The 21,100-nt window shown below is 38.9% G+C and overlaps 2 protein-coding genes across 4 annotated transcripts; both read left to right on the forward strand.

Moving 5' to 3' along the window:
* The first annotated feature begins 376 nt into the window (after window positions 1–376).
* DRM3 (S-adenosyl-L-methionine-dependent methyltransferases superfamily protein) lies at window positions 377–7,166 on the forward strand. Of its 2 annotated transcripts, XM_021952870.2 has the most exons (12): window positions 377–685; window positions 946–1,014; window positions 1,281–1,369; window positions 1,458–1,586; window positions 1,806–1,902; window positions 2,202–2,248; window positions 2,509–2,616; window positions 2,930–3,029; window positions 3,645–3,760; window positions 4,643–4,745; window positions 5,102–5,181; window positions 5,688–7,166. In XM_021952870.2, the coding sequence occupies exons 4-12, from the start codon at window positions 1,464–1,466 to the stop codon at window positions 7,065–7,067; spliced, it is 2,154 nt and encodes a 717-aa protein (XP_021808562.1). In that variant the 5' UTR covers window positions 377–685; window positions 946–1,014; window positions 1,281–1,369; window positions 1,458–1,463; the 3' UTR covers window positions 7,068–7,166. The 2 variants fall into 2 exon arrangements, with proteins under 2 accessions (XP_021808562.1, XP_021808569.1); XM_021952877.2 differs by lacking the exon at window positions 946–1,014.
* Window positions 7,167–9,666: 2,500 nt separating this feature from the next.
* LOC110752234 (putative boron transporter 2) lies at window positions 9,667–14,726 on the forward strand. 2 transcript variants are annotated; one of them, XM_021952848.2, is made up of 14 exons: window positions 9,674–9,825; window positions 9,905–10,167; window positions 10,443–10,670; window positions 10,788–10,870; window positions 11,045–11,237; window positions 11,393–11,531; window positions 11,715–11,880; window positions 11,988–12,154; window positions 12,245–12,418; window positions 12,560–12,655; window positions 12,939–13,076; window positions 13,177–13,496; window positions 13,593–13,860; window positions 14,145–14,726. In XM_021952848.2, exons 3-14 carry the CDS (start codon window positions 10,567–10,569, stop codon window positions 14,436–14,438), a joined length of 2,142 nt encoding a protein of 713 aa, XP_021808540.1. In that variant the 5' UTR covers window positions 9,674–9,825; window positions 9,905–10,167; window positions 10,443–10,566; the 3' UTR covers window positions 14,439–14,726. The 2 variants fall into 2 exon arrangements, with proteins under 2 accessions (XP_021808548.1, XP_021808540.1); XM_021952856.2 differs by lacking the exon at window positions 9,905–10,167 and having other exon boundaries at window positions 9,667–9,825.
* Window positions 14,727–21,100: the final 6,374 nt, after the last annotated feature.

Here is a 21,100-nt window from a genome sequence, read left to right on the forward strand (position 1 = left end):
GCTGAATACGAGGCGAATTCGAACTATATCAAGGCAGTTTACAGCAGTATACAATGCTAGACTTCCCAACTTGTTATTCCAATTCTTTTTTCTTCTCTAACCAATGTCACGCTATCACATTTGATTTTGTAAGTATTGGCAACTCTAATGTCCATTAATTCAATTATTGCAACTCTAATGTCCTGTTAAAGGAAATAGACTATTGTTATGGGCACTCCATTTATTACTTTGAAACACTTCCAAACTTGCACAATATGAATTTTAGTGCCTTCACAATGTGGGGTGCACTAATCACTAAACGAGTGCTAATAACAGTTCTCTAGAAAAATCTGGTGACTGGGAGGAGTAATGTGGTGGCATCCGGATCACGACACGTGTCCGTCATGCTTCCTTCTCCTTTCCGCAACACCTGACTAACCAAAACCGGATCTTTGACCTAACCTAATCCGAACCCATTTTTCCAGCTTCATGTTACTCTATATAGAGTTTAACGCCAGTCAGTGACGCCGTAACCTATTGACTGTGGTCAAACAGTCAGGGGCCTCAGTTGTTGTACTGTATGTACGTGATTCTCAGCGCTTAATTTGCGTCCCAACGACCCTTCACCGAGGGAGTGAGTGCAGTCGACGCGCCGCTGCTGGGGCCGCGTGGACTTCGCTCCTCCGCCGTTGAAATCTCTGATCAGGTACGTCGGCGTGTGCACTCGCACTACCTTCTGTCATTGAGCAATTCCTACAGTTGAAAATTGCAACGTCTGCTTAGCTTTGTCTTCGCTGTTCGTTACTCGTTCTGTTTTATTTTCTTCTTCTGTCTGTTTGGTTGCTGAGAAAACGAAGGAGAGTAAAGAAATTTATCTTCTCTCACTACTCTTTCTTATACATTAATAGGGACATTAACTATATGGATTTGCATGACTAATTTGGTGATTTGGTATGTCAATTTCAGTTTAATTCATACGCAGTTTCGTTGACTTTTGCAAATTGAGCATTAGTATATGCAAATGCAGCACTTAAGGTAAGAAATATAATGCATGGCTTAATTCTTTCGGTTACCTTTCACCGAAGGTTCATTACAGTTACAAAGTTGGTGTGATGATGAAGTGCAAAGCATGGGTGACTAGTTAGATACTTGAGTTTTTGTAGCTTAATGGTATAATGCGGACCTTGATGAAGAACTATTTAATCACCCAGATATTGTTGAATGCTGTTGTTATGAACCGAGAAGTTATTTGCTGGTTCACATTTCATTGAAAGGCTAAATTTGATAGTTTTTCCTTGTAGACGGTGACTGGCGGCCTAGCTTATGCAGTTTGTGGTCGATTGTAATATTATATTTTCCATCTTTGCTTCAACTGATTCATTTCAAAAAGGTATCCTTATGTATAAAGCTTCTACGTTATCTTTGGAGATGGTTGAATGTCATCTATGTATTTATGCGCTCTCTATTTTATTCTATAGGTCAATATGACAAATTACTCAAACAGAAAAAGTTCCTCGGAACAGGAATGTGAAAAAGCAATTGTGCCTAAAGAAGAGATCTTGGATTTCGAGTTGCCTTCTGATGCTGCATTCTCAGGGCATTTCGGGGTATGCCCATCATTTCATGAATGTTTCTGCGAGTTTTCATATGATGTAATTTCACCATATATGATATATCTAATTGTACCAAGTTGATTGTAGAGAATTTTGAAATGGTTGAGAAACGCTGCTCGGAATAAAAGATAATAATCGCAATGTACATAGTTAATAATCCATTCTGGCAACTTTCTTAATTTTTTTTTCTTCTTTCTTCCTTTACAATTCCAGAACAATGCTGCGAGTTCATCCCGGAGTAATACGAGATCAGATTTGATTGGAATGGGATTTTTACCATCACTTGTAGACAAAGTGATTGAACAAAAGGGTAGGTCATGCCAATTAAAGAACTCTCTTCTATTTTAATCGTCCTGAAAGTGGGTGAGGGTTGTGGGATTAACAAGGGCTTTGTAAGTTTAGAAGATGATAAGAAAGCAAACCACGCTGAACCTGGGCTGTTCACATGCACATGTGCACAATCATACACCCACGGTGGTTCAACAGGCCCCCATTTGATGCACTCAGATGTGTTATTATCATTATCTGCATTTATATCCTTAATCACATGATCTGGTATTTTTTTTACCCCGGGAATTTTGATGATTGTGTTTCTATCTTCAAATTTAGGTGAAGGCGATGTAGAATTGTTATTGGAGACACTTTTGTCGCATTCAGTAAGTAATGTATTGTTTGTTAATGTTTCTTAAAATGTCTTATGCTTAGATTCTCCAGAATCATTTGTTAGTTCAATTGGAAATACTGAAATTAGCATCCATCCTAGCATGGATGCAACCATCTCTCTGCCGCTTGATAGTTTGCATGCCAGAGGCAAAGTCCGATTTTCTGTGGTTAATCAGTTTTGAAATTAAGTGTTTGTCGGGGATTTCCCAAGGAATTTTGAATTCTTATAGTCAACCTGTTTTGGATTGAATAGGGTTCTCAAAAATCAGATTCTGGGTCATCAGATTCTCTGGATAGCTTATTTGACGACAAGGATGAAAGCAGTCCTCCGGAGGTTTCTAATATTATTCAACCAAAAGAGGTAAACTGCGAAAACTTCTGTAATCTTGTTTTCTGATGTTTCCTTTATGTATCCCAGAGGTCCTGGGGCTAGTCAGCTCTTTTGTGATTATTCTTCACAAGTCATTGTGTAACCATGTTGGTGACTTCCAATGCTACGCAAGCTTGAAGATTAGCTAAATCATATTTGGAACTTTTATCATAAAGCAGATCAATCTCCTCTCTTCTTGTGATGATGATAAAAGGGCAGCTGTTTATTATGATATTTTATTTTTCATGTGATCTTGTTTGTCTCAGTTTGTATATGGTTAGGCTCAATCTTTTATTTTTGGCAGGAGCCTGATTTAGCTGATGGACTTGATGAGGGAAAAAGGGCATCCTTACTGATGATGAATTTTTCTCCAAATGAAGTTGAGTTTGCAATTGATAAGCTCGGTAGGTTGAAATTTATGGAAATTTTATTGTGCACAATTTGTTTTGAGTTATATTGGCTTTTTATATTGAAAAGAAACATGAGATATACAACAGAAGCTCACTCACTGGTTGACAGTTCTGCGCTTATGACTAACGTGCAATTCAGACATACTTATCATTAGTTATGTTACATAGATAAGTCCAAACATGTTTGTTTATAGGCTCCTCAACCAGGTGTATATGAAATCACTATTGCAGAATTGGATTAAGGATCTCACTACGGAATGAAGCATATTTCGAATTATCTACAATCACTGTTAAGTTTGGGGCTATTAGTGCTAACAGTTTCAGTGATGTTTGAACCAGGGGAAGAGCTCTACAAAGTTATATTGTTGGAACTTGCTTACATAGCATTAATTTGAATATAATTTCTTTTCTACTAGAACTCTCAAATATAATGTCTTTTCTACTAGAACTCAAATATAATGTCTTTTCTACTAGAACTCTCTCTCTCTTTCTACCCCCCGGATCATGATTTTCCACCTTGGCTTTTGTCTCTTTTGTTAATCATCCTATTAAATTCCTACAATAGTACGTTCGACAGTATAGGTTGGTTAATCTCATTTTGATGCACAGGTGAAGATGCTCCAATTAATGATTTGGTGGATTTTATCATTGCTGCTCAGGTAGCTGTGAAACTTGAAAATGATATAGGTGATAGTACAACTCATGGTGATGAAGAAAAAGATGAGGTATAAAAATAATCCTTGCATTAAATTGTTGTCTATGTGATGACATTTTTGGATGTTGGTAATCGGTTGTATCCTGTTTTTCGGTGGACTCCTTGTGCACTTGTATTTTTGTATTTATCATTCTTTAATAAAAAGATTTTCTTCTAAAAAAGACATTTTTTTCTAAAAAAGACATTTTTGGATGTTGGTAACACAATTACATTATATTTGAGCAAAACTTGTTGAATATATGGTTTGTTCTTTTGGAAAAAGAAAAAACTAATGCATAAGCTTGAAGCATAAAGTTTGTGGAATGCTGAACTTTGCTCTCTAATCCCGTTGGACACTAGATCAGATGAAAACCATGGTAGTAACATGTCAGATAACTTAATGTTCCGGGTGGGTTATTTTTTTTTCCATGCTACTAATAAATGGAAATGCATAATTTCAATTGTGTTAAATTTGTCTTTGGTCTCTTAAAATATGCTGTTATTTTACTACATTCGTTGCCATGTGCTCCATTGGGTTTCCTGGAATTTTTCCTATGTCTTACATCTAAAAAGTGTTTTTAATCAGAGTTCGATTTTAAAAAAGAGAGAACTGAAAAGAAAGAAGATTTACCTTTCACCTTTGATCTCGCGTTATCCCCAACTTAAGCAATCATGCACAACTCTTCATGGTAAGAAAGGAGGTTTAATTACTTGTCACAATGACAGCAGATGCAGATCTAGGGCAGGATTTTTTTTTTTCTCACTATATTAATCATCAAGTGAGCAAAAATGTCTTTGGAGCATCCAATCACATGGTTGCCATGTTGTTTTGTAGATTTTTCACCAAGTGTTTGTTATATACTTATATTATTTGCTATTATATTGTACAATACTTTAACCTTTTGATTCCCAGGATGCTAATGATGAAAAATTATATGGGACCATGGAGAAGACACTTCGTTTGCTTGAAATGGGTTTCTCTGAGAACCAAGTTTCTTGGGCAATCGAAAAGTTTGGTGAGTCTTTCATATCATTTACTCCACTATACCTGAAAAGTAAAGAACGTAAACTGTTGAAATTTATTTTGGATGTAAGAATTTTTTTAGAGGGGCATTGTAACTGTTCAAATAATACCTATCACAACCTTTGTGCTAATATAATCATTATTGTTGGCATTACAACCGTACTTCATTCAACACAAAACAAATTGCTTTGAACTGTCAATTGTTACTTGCAGTCTACTGGATTTTCAATGGAAGTGGCTGAGTCACTTGTAACATTATTTGCTTAATTTCATCTTCTTGTTATGTGGGTGATACTTTTTTTATTTGCTTATTGCCGACTCTTATTTAACAATCATTTGTTGTTTCAGGTTCAAGAGCTCCAATTGGAGATCTTGCAGACTCAATCGTTGCATATCAAATTTCTGATGACTGTTATAAAGAAAATAAGGTCAGAATGCATTTTTATAATCAGTTATTGACTTTTCAAGTGCTGACGTACTTTGTATATTTGTTTAGATTCCCATAGGCCCAACAAATTTTTAATAGTGTTCTTCAGTATCAAAGCAGCTGCAACTGCAAGGAGTTCATTCTAATGGAAAGTTATATGCTTATGAATATTTGGCCGCGCATGTCTTTGTACCAAATTGTGTTGGCAACCTTAACCTAATGTTTTCGATCTTGCAAAGAATTATATATTTTATTTATGAAATCAATGGCCTAAGAGGACCTTACCAATTTTTGGATGTGCATGTGGAAGTATTGATGTTATCATTTATTATTAATCTTGCTTGTTTTATGGGTCTGTTCATTTATTATTACAAGTTAGTTGTTGAAATATATGTTAGCATCTTTGAGGGCTATGTTCATTACTTGTTTGCTCTCTAAACATGCATAGTCTTCTCATTCATCATTTAGATTGGTTTACTAATGTTTGGAACAATATATCTAGCGCAGTACTCAGTCCATTCAAACCATTCACGCACTGGAGTGGGTTCTAGGTTTTTTGCTACAGGATCATATGATTCAGTTAAAGTTGAAAGCGGGGAATTTCATCCGCATACAGTTTCTCAATCAAGGGATTGCAACGCATTAAACACTTCTTTAGGGAAGAGGCCTAAGCAAGAGTATAATGATGATGATTCAAATGTTGTTCCAACCGTTTTTCCTCAGTTCAGGGCATTCAAACATGTTGCTTTCGAAGAAAAGCGTAAAGGAAAAAGGCCAAGACAAGAGTATGTTGATAATTCAAGCTCTTTCGTTGACCAAACATGGATGGAAGAAAAAGTTGACCCTATAATTGGCAATCTTGAAATGCCAAAACTCTTCAAAAGCAATCCTTGCAAGAGTGTGAATCGAATGATGGCCAAACCTCCATATTTCTTTTATGGAAATATTGTGAATTTAGCATATGATTCATGGGCAAAAATTTCTCAGTTCTTGTATGGACTGGAGCCTGAATATGTGAATACTCAATTCTTCTCGGCCTTGAATAGAAGGGAAGGCTATGTACACAATCTCCCAACTGAGAACAGGTTTCACATCCTTCCGGAGCCACCAATGACCATTGAGGATGCAATACCACATACAAAGAAATGGTGGCCTTCATGGGATACAAGGAAGCAATTGACATGCATCTGTTCTGAAACTAGTGGCATATCTCAGCTTTGTGATAGGCTTGGAAGGGTACTTTCTGATTCTCGTGGATTGCTCTCATCTGAGCAGCAGAGAGACTTCATTCATCAATGTCGTTCGTTAAATCTTGTGTGGGTTGGACGATACAAGCTGGGCCCCACAGAGCCTGAATATTTAGAACGTATCCTAGGCTACCCACTGAATCACACTCAAGCTGCTGAGAGTAGTTTAACAGAAAGACTTCTTTCACTCAAATTTTGCTTCCAGACAGACACATTGGGTTATCATCTCTCTGCGTTGAAATCTATGTACCCAGGAGGATTAACAGTGTTCTCAATTTTCAGTGGAATCGGTGGGGCAGAAGTTGCTTTACATAGGCTTGGCATTAGTTTGAAAGGTGTTGTATCGGTGGAGACGAATGCAACAAAAAGGAAGATTCTAAGAAGGTGGTGGGAGAATACTGGACAAATTGGGCAGCTGGAGCAAATTGAAGATGTTCATAAGCTGACAAGCACCAAACTTGAAAGTCTGATGAAGAAATTTGGTGGTTTTGATTTGATTATCTGTCAGCACCCATGCAGTGACTTAATCACTAAGATTTCTCCACAAAGTGAAAGTCTCCCAGGTTTTGACTTCTCCTTGTTTTATGAGTTTGTTCGTGTTTTGCAACGCGTAAGAACTATGTCGGAAAGAAAGAGGTGACAGCTTTTGCTGCCCTTTATATTTCATTCTGTGGTACATCTAACTTGTTGAGGATAACTAGATTCGTTCTTTTATGAAAAATTGAGCTTGAGAATGTCATGCCAATGTCTTTTAGATAAATTTAAAGCATACATGCAGAAAGATATAGCTTTGCATAAGTTGCGAAGTTGATGATGATGATGATGTCGATACTTGGATGTTAGCATTTAACATATGCTGGCCGTTGATGTGCATAAGTTTACAAATTGATGTGATTATTCAAGACTTAGACTACTCTTGTATGTAATGAAATGTATCTTTAGGTCATGGAAATTTTCATGAGCAAGTTGATGAATAAGTTGACTACTATATCCGTCTTGCTGTCAAGTGTCATGGTTGGATCCCCGACTTGACTAGACAAGCGCAGGAACAAATCATCCCACGCCAAGAATTCCTTATGTTGGAGAATTACTTGTTGGCCAACTATCAAATCAGTCAATGCTCAAAATACACAGAATGTAGAACTACTGTTGCTGATATTTGTGTAGGTTTAATTTGTCTTTTGCCTTGAAGTTTCTACGGCCTAGACCTAAAGAATTTGGTTTTGAGTTTTGTGCTAGACAAAATCATCTAGATTGCAATCCCCCATGAAGAAGACTTTACAATTGCCTTCACCTCCACTGTACTTGAAGGAACAAGTCGGGGGAGTTGATTGTTGGTCTAGAACTAGAATAGTTGGGAAAGTATGTAGCTCACAAAGGCCCCTCCACTCCACTGTACTTCCGTCCAATGCTCTATTTTTTTTTCTTTTTCGCTTATTAATTTCAATTGACAACGTGTTGAAAGTTAGCCATCTGGTTGAATCTTATGGTCGTAGTCATTGAGCTGTCCCTTGCCATAGTTTGTCGCAATGTTAAAGGAAAAGACAAACGTCCGAATAAAGATGGGAAATTGTATTATAAATAAAGAACCGACGAAGGCAATAATTGAGCCTTCACACAAATTTTGAGATTGTTTTCAGTACATAATATTATACTTATTGCGAATAAATTCGTGGAATAATAATGCTTTCAACTACTAGGTTTGTGTTCAATGAATTCAAGTGGTAGCCACATTCGAATAATATGATTCATAATCATAACTTGGCTTTCCCCATAGAAAAGTCAGATAATCAAAGCCAACCACTTTTGTTAATTTTTCTCAATGTTGATGGTTAATTTTCTTATACTGGGACCTGTGGACAGGATATTCCGACTGGAAAAAGCTTTCTTCTTTTTGAACTCTTGATCGTCAATGATGGGCAATGATAATAGTGGAGGGAAAAATTTGGAGTAGATTACGTCCCGTTAAGGGTCCCATAAGCATGGCGAATTAATCCATTTATAACAGGAAATTCTTAGATTTAATAATGAAATAGATCAAAAGGCAAATGTCTGAAAGAGAAATTTTTGAGTGTGATTATCACACCGTCAAATGATATTATTAATTCACATACTATAAAATGGATGTATGACATAGTCGATATTTCATAGACCTATAGTATAAATGCGATTTGATCTTTTAGCATGTTCTAATGTTACAAAATGTATGAAGCTTCAAGTCCCTTCTTCCTAAAACTTTTTATTAAAAATTAATTAATTAGAAAAAAAATATCATAGTCTTTCTCATTTGGGCCAAGCCGGCTTGGAAGGCTATGGACCGGACCATGAGCCAAAAGGTTTCGGGTTTTCATAATATCCAGGACAGTAAGTCAACTAGTCAACAGGAAAAAGAAATTCACCGCCTTATCAGAAACATGATTAATTTATGATTGCGATGGGATGACGTTGAAACTCAACTACTAATTCTAGGTTTTATACTATAGATCTTTGTTTTCATCCACAATACACGTCTAAACGTTCCATCACCGACTCACAAGGTGCGGAGGGGAAAATCTAAAGTTATTTTAAACAATCACCCTTATTTTGAAAATGAAAAATAAAAAATGTTACCAAACATGTTTTCAGCTTTTAAGTTAAAAATAAGAATCTCAAGTTCCCAACATAAAGGGAGACTATCAAGACTTTAGCGAAATGGATGTTATAAAAAAGAATATAAGTAAATTGTGTTATTTAAATATTCATGTCTAGTAATATATCTCTTCTTAATGTTGATAATGTCTTAACTCAATAATTTCACAGTAAATTAATGTTACTTGAAAATTTGCCCCCTCTAAAATGGGGAGAAAAAGATGTTTGCACAAGGAAGTAGCAACTTATTATTTACATATTTTACCATTCTTATTAACATTTTGTAAATACAGAGGCTCGGAATCGGTCCTTATTAATACTCTTCTTATTTTAATTTTCTCATTCGGACATCCTAAGAAACATGAGGAACATATGTCTAGGCAAGTAGGGCGAGTTAATGCACCACTACAGTCTACATCCCATTTTGTTCTCCAATACACATAAACAGATATACTTTTCTAATCTAGGATAAAATATTAAAATATAAACAAATCAATTTATTAATTTATTAATTTATTAATTTATTAATTTATTAATTTATTAATTTTTTACAACAATGATATACTATACAACATAGAGAAACTGCTTGGCTACTGCTTTACAGGCTAGCTTGCCTTGGACTGGCTGGCGCTTTCTCTCTCTCTCTCTCACAAACACTCAACCACTTTCACACACATTTTACTGAAAAGCACCCTCCTTTAAAAACCAGAAAAATCAAAGCAGCTACCTTTTCTCTTACTTCCCATTATCAGAACTTTTATGTCTGGTTGGTGAGTATTTCATGCTGCATCTACTTTGAATCTTCTTTCTTTCTACGTATTTATTTATGTTTCTTTCCTTTATACTCAGCTTTTCCGCGGCCACTTTACTACGAGTCTCCACCACAAGCATTAGATTTGTTGTTTCTTTTTTCTTTCCTTGTTTTGGGGGTGTGGGAGGGATTGGTGTTCCCTTTCTTTGCTGTTTGGCACTGATAGTGATGTTCCATTCATTCATTCTTGACCCACATTACTATCAGCATCAAATCTACAATTACCTTCTCTGCACTTTTCAAGCAGCTTATATATTCGAGTTTTGCTTACAACCCTTATGTGCGTCCTGTTTGTTTGAAGGTAAAACAAACCAAAGGGTTGTCTTTTATGTACTTGAATGATCCAATGCCATTCTCATTCTGAATATTTCTCTGCATTCTTTTTCTGGGTTTGAAGCTTGGCATGCTTATAAGCTTTTGATGGTGTAATGCGGTTAATATTTTTTTATTATGGGTTGTCGGTAAACAGAAAAAATATAAATGTCAATTCTGAGTCATCTTGCATCTATCAAGATGCATTCGATTTAGTTCATTTACTGATGTTGCTTCATTGATGTCTTTTCTTCTTTAATGTAGATTTGGAGTTGTCAAGGCTCACCTTAGTGACCTTGGTAATGATCTAACTTGTTGTAAAGCCTGGTTCTTTGTCTACAACTTTGAGATTTGGTATTATTGCTTAAGCATTCAAGAAAGTGGAACCATGGAAGAGACATTTGTACCATTTCGGGGAATCAGGAATGATCTTCAAGGGAGATTGATGTGTTACAAGCAAGACTGGACTGGTGGTTTGAAGGCAGGCTTCAGGTATATCTTCTCTTGGTATCATCATATTACAGGATACTGCATTGTATTCAACTGTAAATATTGCGAAATTTTGGTTGAAATATTATTCTGGTTTGCTAACTTGTTTAACTGTCTCAGGATTTTGGCCCCCACCACTTATATATTCTTTGCATCAGCCATTCCAGTTATTTCATTTGGTGAACAATTAGAAAGAGATACAGGTAATATTTTATACCGGATACTCCATTGAGTGCCTTGTGGTTTTCGGTGTGAGTTGAAAATGCTCCTTATATCGAATGATTGATAAGAAAAATCTATAAATCTATATTTATACATTATGCATTACGCATTAGTGTTCCAAATTTATGGTTTGGCATCATTTCTGGTGTTGACAGATGGGGTTCTCACAGCAGTTCAGACGTTAGCATCTACTGCTTTATGTGGAATTATACACTCGATCCTTGGGGGTCAGCCTTTGCTGATTCTCGGAGTTGCAGAGCCAACTGTGATTATGTACACATTTATGTTCAATTTCGCCAAAAATAGACCGGATTTGGGATCAAAGCTCTTTTTAGCATGGACTGGATGGTATCATCTTTTCTTGGTGCTAACAAATGGATTGAGATTGTGATTTCTGATGTTAACATTAATCTCTCTATCTTGCAATTATCCTTTTCTGGAAAAAAAAATCATGGGCAACTCTTTTTTGACTTCGAATCTGCCTTTATTACATTGATGTGCAGGGTGTGCGTCTGGACTGCAATATTGCTGTTCCTGCTGGCTATATTAGGGGCTTGCTCCATTATAAACAGATTCACTCGTCTTGCAGGAGAGTTATTTGGCCTTCTCATTGCAATGCTTTTCATGCAGGAAGCTATTAAAGTAGGAACATCCTACTCTTTCTATCCCTGAATTTTTACTGGCTTAATGAAAAATTGCTTCCTTATTTCACTTGTAGTTTACGATTTATGTTAAAAGAGACAGGAGACTTGGAGTAATTGTTGTTCTGCATTTTCTAGCAGTACCAACTTTTTTCTAGATGTAGTTCTGAATTGTATTTTATAGGGACTAGTTCATGAATTTCGCATACCTGAAAGAGAAAACCCAAAGTCAGTTCAATTTCAACCTTCATGGAGATTTGCAAATGGGATGTTTGCTTTGGTTTTGTCATTTGGCCTTCTACTTACTTCTTTAAAAAGCAGAAAAGCAAGGTCTTGGCGGTATGGGTCTGGTAAGTCCATTTTTGTTCAGAGTTACATGCACACATGTAAAGTTGCCTATTTATTAGTTTGCATACCCTACAAGAGATTGATCCAATTAAATGTTTCCTTCTCGCAGGGTCGCTCCGTGGTTTTGTCGCAGATTATGGTGTGCCATTGATGGTGTTGATCTGGTCTGCTGTTTCCTATATACCTGCTGGAAATGTTCCAAAAGGAATTCCAAGGCGCCTCTTCAGTCCAAATCCATGGTCACCAGGAGCATACGAGAATTGGACTGTCATCAAGGCATTGCCACATCCTCTACACGATTGATATGTCCTTTTTGTTTTTCAGCTTGATACATGAGGATATTAATGGTTTATGCTAAAATTACAGGACATGCTAAGTGTTCCAGTGATTTATATAATTGGAGCTTTCATTCCAGCAACAATGATTGCAGTGCTGTACTATTTTGACCACAGTGTAGCTTCCCAACTTGCTCAGCAGAAAGAATTCAATTTGAGAAAACCACCTTCGTTCCATTATGATCTACTTCTCTTAGGGTTCATGGTATGCAAATTCCCCTCACAGCGTCATTCACTTTTTCTGTAATGCTCCTGCCAGAAAGTTCAGTGGTTGCAAAAAGGAAAGAAAAAAAAAGCACCCAGTTTCCATTTGCTTTGAGATTGAGAGGTTTTTGCAACATGACAGGTCATAATATGTGGTCTCATAGGCATTCCCCCATCCAATGGTGTCATACCACAATCTCCAATGCATACGAAAAGCTTGGCCACACTGAAGCACCAGGTAGGCATATGGAATAGAATCAATGAAGTCTAGTAAATTGCAATGCTTTCATTTTCAAAGCTTGTCTATCAGTTGCGTTAGTTGAGTGGCTCCACCTCACTGTTCTCTGTTCAGTAACCAGAGGTTGTAACTTGTAAGTTTTAACACCAACTCAGTGACCCTTAAGGACCCAAAAGGGCACAAATTAAACACTAAAATGTGTTCGGAACATGGAGATGCACATATTGACACACAGCCAACCATCCACTCTTTTGTGATTTATATTATCTTTACAACGATGCAGTTATTACGCAATCGACTTGTAGCGACAGCAAGGAGATGTATGAAAAACAATGCCAGCTTGGGACAAGTATATGGAAGCATGCAACAAGCATATCAACAGATGCAAACCCCACTAACATACCAGGAACCTTCAGCTCGGGTATGATGACTTGATATGCCGTTCACCTTTTCATTCTTTTGTTCATTCTTATGATAACAATGCTAACCGTTGTTCAACCTTGCCTGAACCCTGAGAGCAGGGATTAAAGGAATTGAAGGATTCAACTTTTCAAATGGCTTCAAGCATGGGGAACATAAATGCTCCAGTTGATGAGACAGTGTTTGATGTTGAGAAAGAGATTGATGATTTATTGCCTGTGGAGGTGAAAGAACAGCGGCTCAGCAACTTGCTTCAAGCTACTTTTGTAGGAGGATGTGTTGCAGCCATGCCTTTTCTTAAAATGATCCCTACATCGGTACTCTGGGGTTATTTTGCCTTTATGGCTGTTGAGAGCTTACCAGGTAACCAATGTTGGGAGAGGATTCTACTGCTTTTCACAGCCCCAAGTAGAAGATACAAGTAACCTCTTGACCCTTTTTGTCCTAACGCACTCTTTATTTTGTTTTACCAATTTTTCAACAAATTTAATTGAACTACGTTCATTCTCATCTTCAGAGTACTTGAGGAATACCACGCCACTTTTGTCGAAACAGTACCGTTCAAGACAATTGCAGCATTCACAATTTTCCAAACTGCTTACTTGTTTGTATGCTTTGGAATTACATGGATTCCTATTGCTGGGGTTCTTTTCCCATTAATGATCATGTTTCTGGTTCCTGTTAGACAATACGTTTTGCCCAAGTTCTTCAAAGGGGCACACCTTCAAGATTTAGATGCTGCAGAGTATGAAGAGGCACCTGCTTTACCATTCAACCTTGCAACTGTAAGTTTTCATTCTCTCACACACTGTTTCCTAATACACAGGACCTGCAATATGCTTAAGTGTTACCTCTTAGGAAGTGCATAAACCGAAATTGGATAGACGCCTTTTGGCAATGTTTGCAAAACAATTCATGAACTGGTTAATCAGTGTGTGATAAATCTGGATGCATACTTCTCTTTTTTAGAAAAAGAATAGAAGCATACAATAATTTGTACACATAAAAGGGCCACTTGGCGACTCACTTCAACTTATACATCTTGTTCATTCGATGTGTTTCACATCAGGAGCGGGAGATGAGTAGGCAAGCTTCATTTGCAGATGATGGAGAGATTTTAGATGGGATAGTTACTAGAAGCCGGGGCGAGATCAGGCATATCTGCAGTCCTAGAATGGCAAGTTCAGCTACAACACCATCCAAGGAATTCAAAAGTATACAGAGCCCACTGTTCTCAGATAAGATATACAGTCCTCGTTTAAGTGAGCTGAGAGGTGAGCCAAGTCCTCAGAATGGTGGAAACGGTCAATTTAGTCCAACGACTGGAGAAGCAAGATCATCTAATCTTGCGAAGAGTGGTTGAACCTTAGAAGTTAGAACTTAGATAAAAATGGAGCAAGTATTACCTGCAAATTATAGTCAAAGTACTTCAGAGTAATGGGGGTTTGGTTTTGTGAACATGCAGGAAATCTGCAATGGCATTTCCCCATCTTCTACTTAAGTTAATTCTAAATGTGGCAATTTGTTGTAAAGTGATCTAATTCTGTGAAATGTATTGATTGGAGGAGATTTGTAAGTTGTAACCACAAAAATCTATCAATGCCACTATTGAATATGAAGGAACTTTATACTTATAATTTTTTTCGCCAAATGAAGAAGACTACAATGTAGCATCTTCATCTTTCCATGGAAAATGATGGTATCGATGGGCGAATCATGATATTTTTTTTTTTTTGGACGAAAAATGGGCGAATCATGATTTTGTTAATTAATGGTGTCTGGAACATGGAAGGCAACATTCCAATGCACCTAACAACTACTTATAATTTTTTTTTTGTCAATGCAGGGCAGAGAAACAACGTCTGAACTGTTAAAAATATTCTCTCTTCATTTCCTTTTGGGGGAGAGGATGACACTGTTAAATTGCTCAATGCCATCATTTTACACATCGGGAACCTATATTCGCACTCTATGTACAACTCCCACTCTCACTAGACTCTATCCTGTGAGAGTGCGGAGGCTCCTTGGAGAGCGCGATTCGTGTCACCCTTTACAGATTTGGAGAGGCAAAGTAAGATGAGTGGCCACAGTTCTCTCATGATTGCACGGGCGGAACTACCTAGTGGGCTATATCGGGCTATAGCCCAGGTAGCTTTTTGAGAAAGAAAATATTAAACCTATATAGCCCATTGGTTGAGGCTATCATCTTGTAGCTTCTTGGCAGTTTCTCACGTAAAGAAGATTGCAATTTGCAAGTTTGAAGTCCCACATAAAGAAAAAAAAAAAATCCTAATATCCTAATTGGTCCCACATAATGAAGTATCCTCAATTATAATAAAATATGTCAAAATAAAAAATATACATGTGAAACTTAGCCCTAGCAGCGGTCCTAACAAAATACATGTTGCTTTTTGTATTCTTTGTTACGAAAGTCTCATAGATAAAATTCTTATCCCTAACTCTCTAATTTTAATATTTTCATTGATTTGTCTCCATAAGAGAGATTTGTCTCAATGAAATTCATAATTTTACAAATAATATGAAACGAAAAAGTCACAAAGATATCATTTGATAGATAGGTTGATTAGCAACAAGATGGATTCATATGACAATAACAAAATATTTCAATTCTCTCAAGGATCTCAGGGCACAACTTTAATAGGTGTTGAGACCCAAAAATCCAAGGGTTGGGCCCAAGTTTATTCCTAGCCCAGCACAAATATTTGATTACAAAAGGGGCCCAATTGGGACATAAAGGAACTCGTAGGATGCACCTGCACGAGCCATGAGCCACGTGTCACGCCAAGCAAACGTGCATGCCCGCCATGCAAAGGGGGCCAAAACGCACCGACTCTATAAATTCACACTCACTAACCTATCCAATGCTACTTGGCCTGATCATAGCTTATTGTGGCATGATGGAACTTAAGCACAAGCATGCTGAATAAACACATAACGCCATGTAAAGGACCGCTATTCTAATACCATGCCGTGCTACAGGCTTAAGTCGGCCCAAGCCACGTAATTACCCGGGGCTTGCTGAGAAGGTTGTGGTGTGGACGGGTACGAGCACTGACAGGGCTCATTGAGGGTTCAAGGAATGAAAATTTTAGGCCACTTGGGAGCACTAAAACTCAAGCCTATTCCTCGGGCCCAAACACATGGGTTAGCATGAGAGAGGGAAAAAAGTGATCCAATGCCTTAGGAGAACATCTCATAGTCTGCTGCCACACTTAGACAATCTCAAGTTAGTTAAAACGCCCAAAATAAAGCAAATAGGCTTCTTCCAGCAGCTTGACGAAAACACGCAGGCCACTGGAAAGAGAGTACCAATAACCCGATACTATAAACAAAGCCCAGCCCAGCGCCTTGTTAAAAAATCTAGCATCGTATTCCACCCTTGTCAAAGCTCCATAACAATCAACGAGAAGCCATTGCAGGAACCAAAGGAAATCCACGTGTAGGAAGAATACCCATTGGACAAACGACTCTATCCATTCTTTTTTTCCTCTGCGAGCTCTAATTTGAAAACCAAGGAAGAAAGCAGGTGGCGCCTCACCCCCATAGGGAGGTCCAGCTGCATAGAAAACCTTGGAACTCCAAAGAGCCTGTGACCCATGCGCTCTGGTTGAAGAGATTTCACCAAAAAGGAGTGAATGGAAAAAAGCAAAGGAAAAGTGGGAATGGAAGATCGATAGAATTAGGGTTCTAAGCGCCTATAAAAGGGGGCTTTCTCTACCCAGCAAGATCATCATCTAGAGCGTGACCAAGCTTTGTCAAGCAACTAGAAATTTACTCTAGACACCATATCTTCTACTTCCATTGTTTTCTCCCTTTCTAAGATAGAAATCCTCCTAATTTTCCTCTTCCCCTACTCTGAACCTTTTCTCTCTGTAAGAAGTTCACGCTCCTGTCTCTCTCTCTCTCTCTCTCTCAAATTGCTAAACTTGTGAACGCTTAGTGAAGAGAATTAAACAGACTGATAAGATAAAGGTAAGGCTCTTTTCTTATTGAGTCTTTGTTTGTTACACAGTGAGTATATATATACACTTATCAGAGATTGTTCTGGAATTCTCATAAAATTACAAAAAGGGTGCTAGGTATGTATATGATGGAATGAACGGTGTGATCATCAACCATTGTCCTTGCTATCAGAATGTGCTGGCAGGTTGTTATGGGTGTGTAGAGTAATTGATTGGTGTATGGGTGTGCTGTGTTTTCTGGTGTGAGAAATGGTACTGTTATCAGCCCCCCGCAAGCTGATATGAGGGTGGTGAATAATCAGCTTGGAACTGAGCAGCAGGAACCTAGGTGTCGGGAGATTTTTTGTGAAGATGTCAGCAAGCTGGGCAGAGGAGGAGACATGGTGAATAGAGATTGCCTTGGATGTAAAAAGCTCTCGAATGTAGTGATAATCAATTTCTATATGCTTCATTCGGGCATGAAAGATTGGGTTCGCAGCTGAGGCAATGGCACTGATACTGTCACAGTAGAAGGTGGGTGCTTGTGAGAGATGAACATGAAGGTCCTTGAGAAGAGAGCAAATCCAGATGGCTTCAGCAGCAGAATTGGCTAAAGCACGATACTCGGCCTCGGTTGATGAACGAGCAACGGTGGGTTGCTTTTTAGCAGACCAAGAGACAAGATTAGATCCCAAAAAGATGCAAAAACCAGATGTGGAGCGGCGGTCAACCGGGCAACCAGCCCAATCAGCATCAGAAAAGATAGTTAGAGAGTTGCTGCCTTTTCTGAATTGGATACCAGAATCAGGTGTGTGTTTGAGGTACCGGAGAATTCGTTTGGCAGCAGTGAGGTGTGGAGTACGAGGATTGTGAAGGTACTAACATACTTGGTTAACAGAGAATGAAATATATGGTCTGGTCCAAGTAAGATATTGGAGAGCACCGATAAGAGACCGATAGGAAGTGGGATCCGGAAGGAGATCGCCTGTGGTGGAGTCAAGTTTGGTTGTGGATGCTGGGGACGGAAAAGGTTTGGCATCAAGCATGTTATGCTTGGCAAGGAGATCGTAGGTGTACTTGGATTGGGAGAGAAACAACCCATTGGTGTGGCGATGAACTTCAAGACCAAGGAAGTAATGAAGGGGCCCAAGATCTTTCATGGAGAATTTGGAGCCGAGTTGAGAGATGAGCTGCTAGCAATAGGAGGCAGAGCTGCCTGTCAAGACAATGTCATCAACATATACCAAAAGAAAGGTGATGTGGGAATCAAACTTGACAAATAATGTGGGGTCAGCCATAGAGGGAGAGAAACCCATAGTAAGGAGAGCATTTTGGAGTTCTTCATACCAAGCCCGTGGGGCCTGTTTCAACCCATATAAGGATTTGTTTAATTTGCAGACATAGTTGAGCTTGGTGGGATCTTGAAAGCCAGGAGGCTGGGTCATGAAGACATCCTCATGTAAGTGGCCATGCAAGAAGGCATTAGATACATCAAGCTGGGAGATAGGCCAATCATGTTGAACAGTGAGAGATAGAATGATGCAGATCGTGGTGGGCTTTGCAACAGGGCTGAAAGTGTCAGTAAAGTCCACTCCTTCTTGTTGATGGAACCCTTTGGCTACTAAACGGGCTTTATATCGCTCAATTGTTCCATCGGCCTTTTGCTTGAGACGAAAAACCCATTTACAGCCCACCAAGTTGTAGTTGGGGGTTGGGGGAACCAAGGTCCAGGTCCGAGTTTGATGGAGAGCCTCAATTTCTTTGTGCATTGCAGATGACCAGTGGGGATCTTTTGCTGCTTGAAGATAGGTGGTTGGAGTGGTGGAAGATTTAGTGGTAGTGAGGGCATAAGGGAAGGGATGTCGGGTAGTAAGAGCTTTGGGTTTGGTTATGCCACTTTTGGATCGGGTTTGCATAGGATGGGTATTAGAAGGTGGCGGTGGCGGCGGTGGGGGGGGGGTGATTGAGGGGAAGGCGGGGTTAAGGGTGGAGTGGGTGAGGGTTGTAAGGGTATAGGCGAGGAGGAAGGGGCTGGGATTGCGGTTTGGGTTGTATTTGGAATAAAGAATGGAACTGGCAAAAGATGAGCTGATGTGGTGGAGTTGGGGCAAGGAGAGGAGGACAAGGGAGAAGGGGAAATTTTGAAAGGGAATTGGGATTCATCAAAGGTGACGTGTCGGGAGATATAAACTTTTCCAGTGGATAAGTCAAGGCAGCGGTATCCTTTGTGCTGTATGGCATAGCCGATAAGGATACATCTGGCACTCCGAAAGCTTAGCTTGTGTGAGGTGTATGGCCTGATCCAAGGAAAACAGAGGCAACCATATGCTTTGAGAAAGGCATAGTCAGGAACACAATTAAATAATGTTTGTAAGGGACTAAGGTGATGTAGCAAAGAAGAGGGTAATCGATTGATCAAGTAGACAGATGTCTAAGCAACTTCCACCCAATACTTGATAGGCAATGCAAATTGCGCAAGTAGGGTTCGAGTCAGCTCAAGTATGTGGCGATGCTTTCGCTCAGCCAATCCATTTTGCTCAGGTGTATGCGGGCAAGAGAATTGTTGAGCAATGCCTTGATTGGCCAAAAAGGTTCGAAAAGAGGAGCTGGTGTATTCACCGCCATTATCACATCGCAAAGCTTTAATTTGTAAATTAAATTGGTTTTCAACAAGAGATTTGAATTGTTGAAATGTAGGAAAAACTTCCGATTTGCAGTGTAAAGGATAGAACCAGGTAAATCGAGACCAGTCATCAATAAATGTGACATAATATTTAAAGCCAGTTACAGAAGAGATAGGGGCAGGACCCCATACATCACTGTGAATGGGTTGTAATGGAGAAAAGGTAAGGCTAAGGGATCTAGGGAAGGGTAACTTGGTGTGCTTTCCTAATTGACAATCATTGCAGACAAAAGAAAACTTGGTGGGAGTGGACTTGAGTTGTTGGTGAGATAAGATATGTTGAAGAGTGGCAGCGGAGGGATGACCAATGCGCTGATGCCAGAGAAGAAGAGGAGCGGTGCTGAGAAGCGCAGTTGGAGGAGGAGGTGAGGAGACATGGAGATGAATGGGATAGAGATTGCCATCAATACGGCCTTGAAACAGAGCTTTCCCCGAACGTAAATCCTTAATCACACAATCAGAAGGAGTAAAAGTTATCAGACAATTGTTATCACGAGTGAATTGACGAACAAATAATAAATTATGCTTGATAGTGGGAACATGAAGAATGTTGGTGAGAGAGAAGGAAGAACCAGAGGAGGAAGATGGTGTGACAGTAGATTGACCAACGTGGTGGATGTCAAGACCCTGACCGTTGCCCACAGTGACCCGTTCGTGGCCAGGATATGGGGAATGAAGTGTAAGATTGGACAGGTCGTTGGTGACATGGTTGGTGGCGCCAGTGTCAGCATACCATGTAGAGCCAGAGGTAGGAGGTGAAGATCCGGAGGTAGCAACCATGGCTTGAAGTGTGGTGTTGCATTCCTAAGAGGACACAAATTAATGTGCAAACAACCAATTAAAAATACCCGCAAGTGCACGAATCTATCGAAGTATAGATTATGTAAGTACGGGGTCGATCCCACGAAGAACTTGTCGGCTTCCTATAAGTTCTAATTTGAGTACATAAAGAACACTTATTTAACACACCACAAATGCACAAATGAAAGAGGGAAACTAGAAATGAGTAAAGAAGTGTAAAAGAAATGGAACGACACAAGAAAACTAGAGAAAAACACAAACAGCACTTTCTATCGCCATTTTATCACCTGTTTATCACCTGTGAACAGTGCCGTGAACAGTGAACAGTGATATGAACAGTGCCGTGAACAGTGAACAGTGCTGTGAACAGTGGACAGTGACGACCGGTCGCGTGAACAGTGACGACCGGTCGTTTTTCGGCAGAGTCGAAATTTCAATAAACGTGTGATGAGCGACCGGTCGTGAACAGTAACGACCGGTCGTTTTTGGGCAGATTCGTTTCTCTGTTTTTCAATTTCGACCTCTGTCCAGTGTTTTGCCTATAACTTTCCAACCGTACGTCGAAAATTCACGTTCTTT

The sequence above is a fragment of the Prunus avium genome, chromosome 1 (assembly GCF_965620075.1).
Source record: "Prunus avium chromosome 1, drPruAviu1.hap1.1, whole genome shotgun sequence".
In the NCBI taxonomy this organism is placed as follows: domain Eukaryota; kingdom Viridiplantae; phylum Streptophyta; class Magnoliopsida; order Rosales; family Rosaceae; genus Prunus; species Prunus avium.

What these genes read in the sequence shown, in the direction of transcription:
- DRM3 (XM_021952870.2), top strand. Translation starts at nt 1,464, where the DNA reads ATGACAAATTACTCAAACAGAAAAAGTTCCTCGGAACAGGAATGTGAA. An exon ending in ATATTATTCAACCAAAAGAG is followed by an intron (nt 2,617 to 2,929) that starts GTAAACTGCGAA and finishes TATTTTTGGCAG; the next exon opens with GAGCCTGATTTAGCTGATGG. An exon ending in TTGGGCAATCGAAAAGTTTG is followed by an intron (nt 4,746 to 5,101) that starts GTGAGTCTTTCA and finishes TTGTTGTTTCAG; the next exon opens with GTTCAAGAGCTCCAATTGGA.
- LOC110752234 (XM_021952856.2), top strand. Translation starts at nt 10,567, where the DNA reads ATGGAAGAGACATTTGTACCATTTCGGGGAATCAGGAATGATCTTCAA. An exon ending in TTTTTAGCATGGACTGGATG is followed by an intron (nt 11,238 to 11,392) that starts GTATCATCTTTT and finishes ATTGATGTGCAG; the next exon opens with GGTGTGCGTCTGGACTGCAA. An exon ending in TCATGCAGGAAGCTATTAAA is followed by an intron (nt 11,532 to 11,714) that starts GTAGGAACATCC and finishes TGTATTTTATAG; the next exon opens with GGACTAGTTCATGAATTTCG.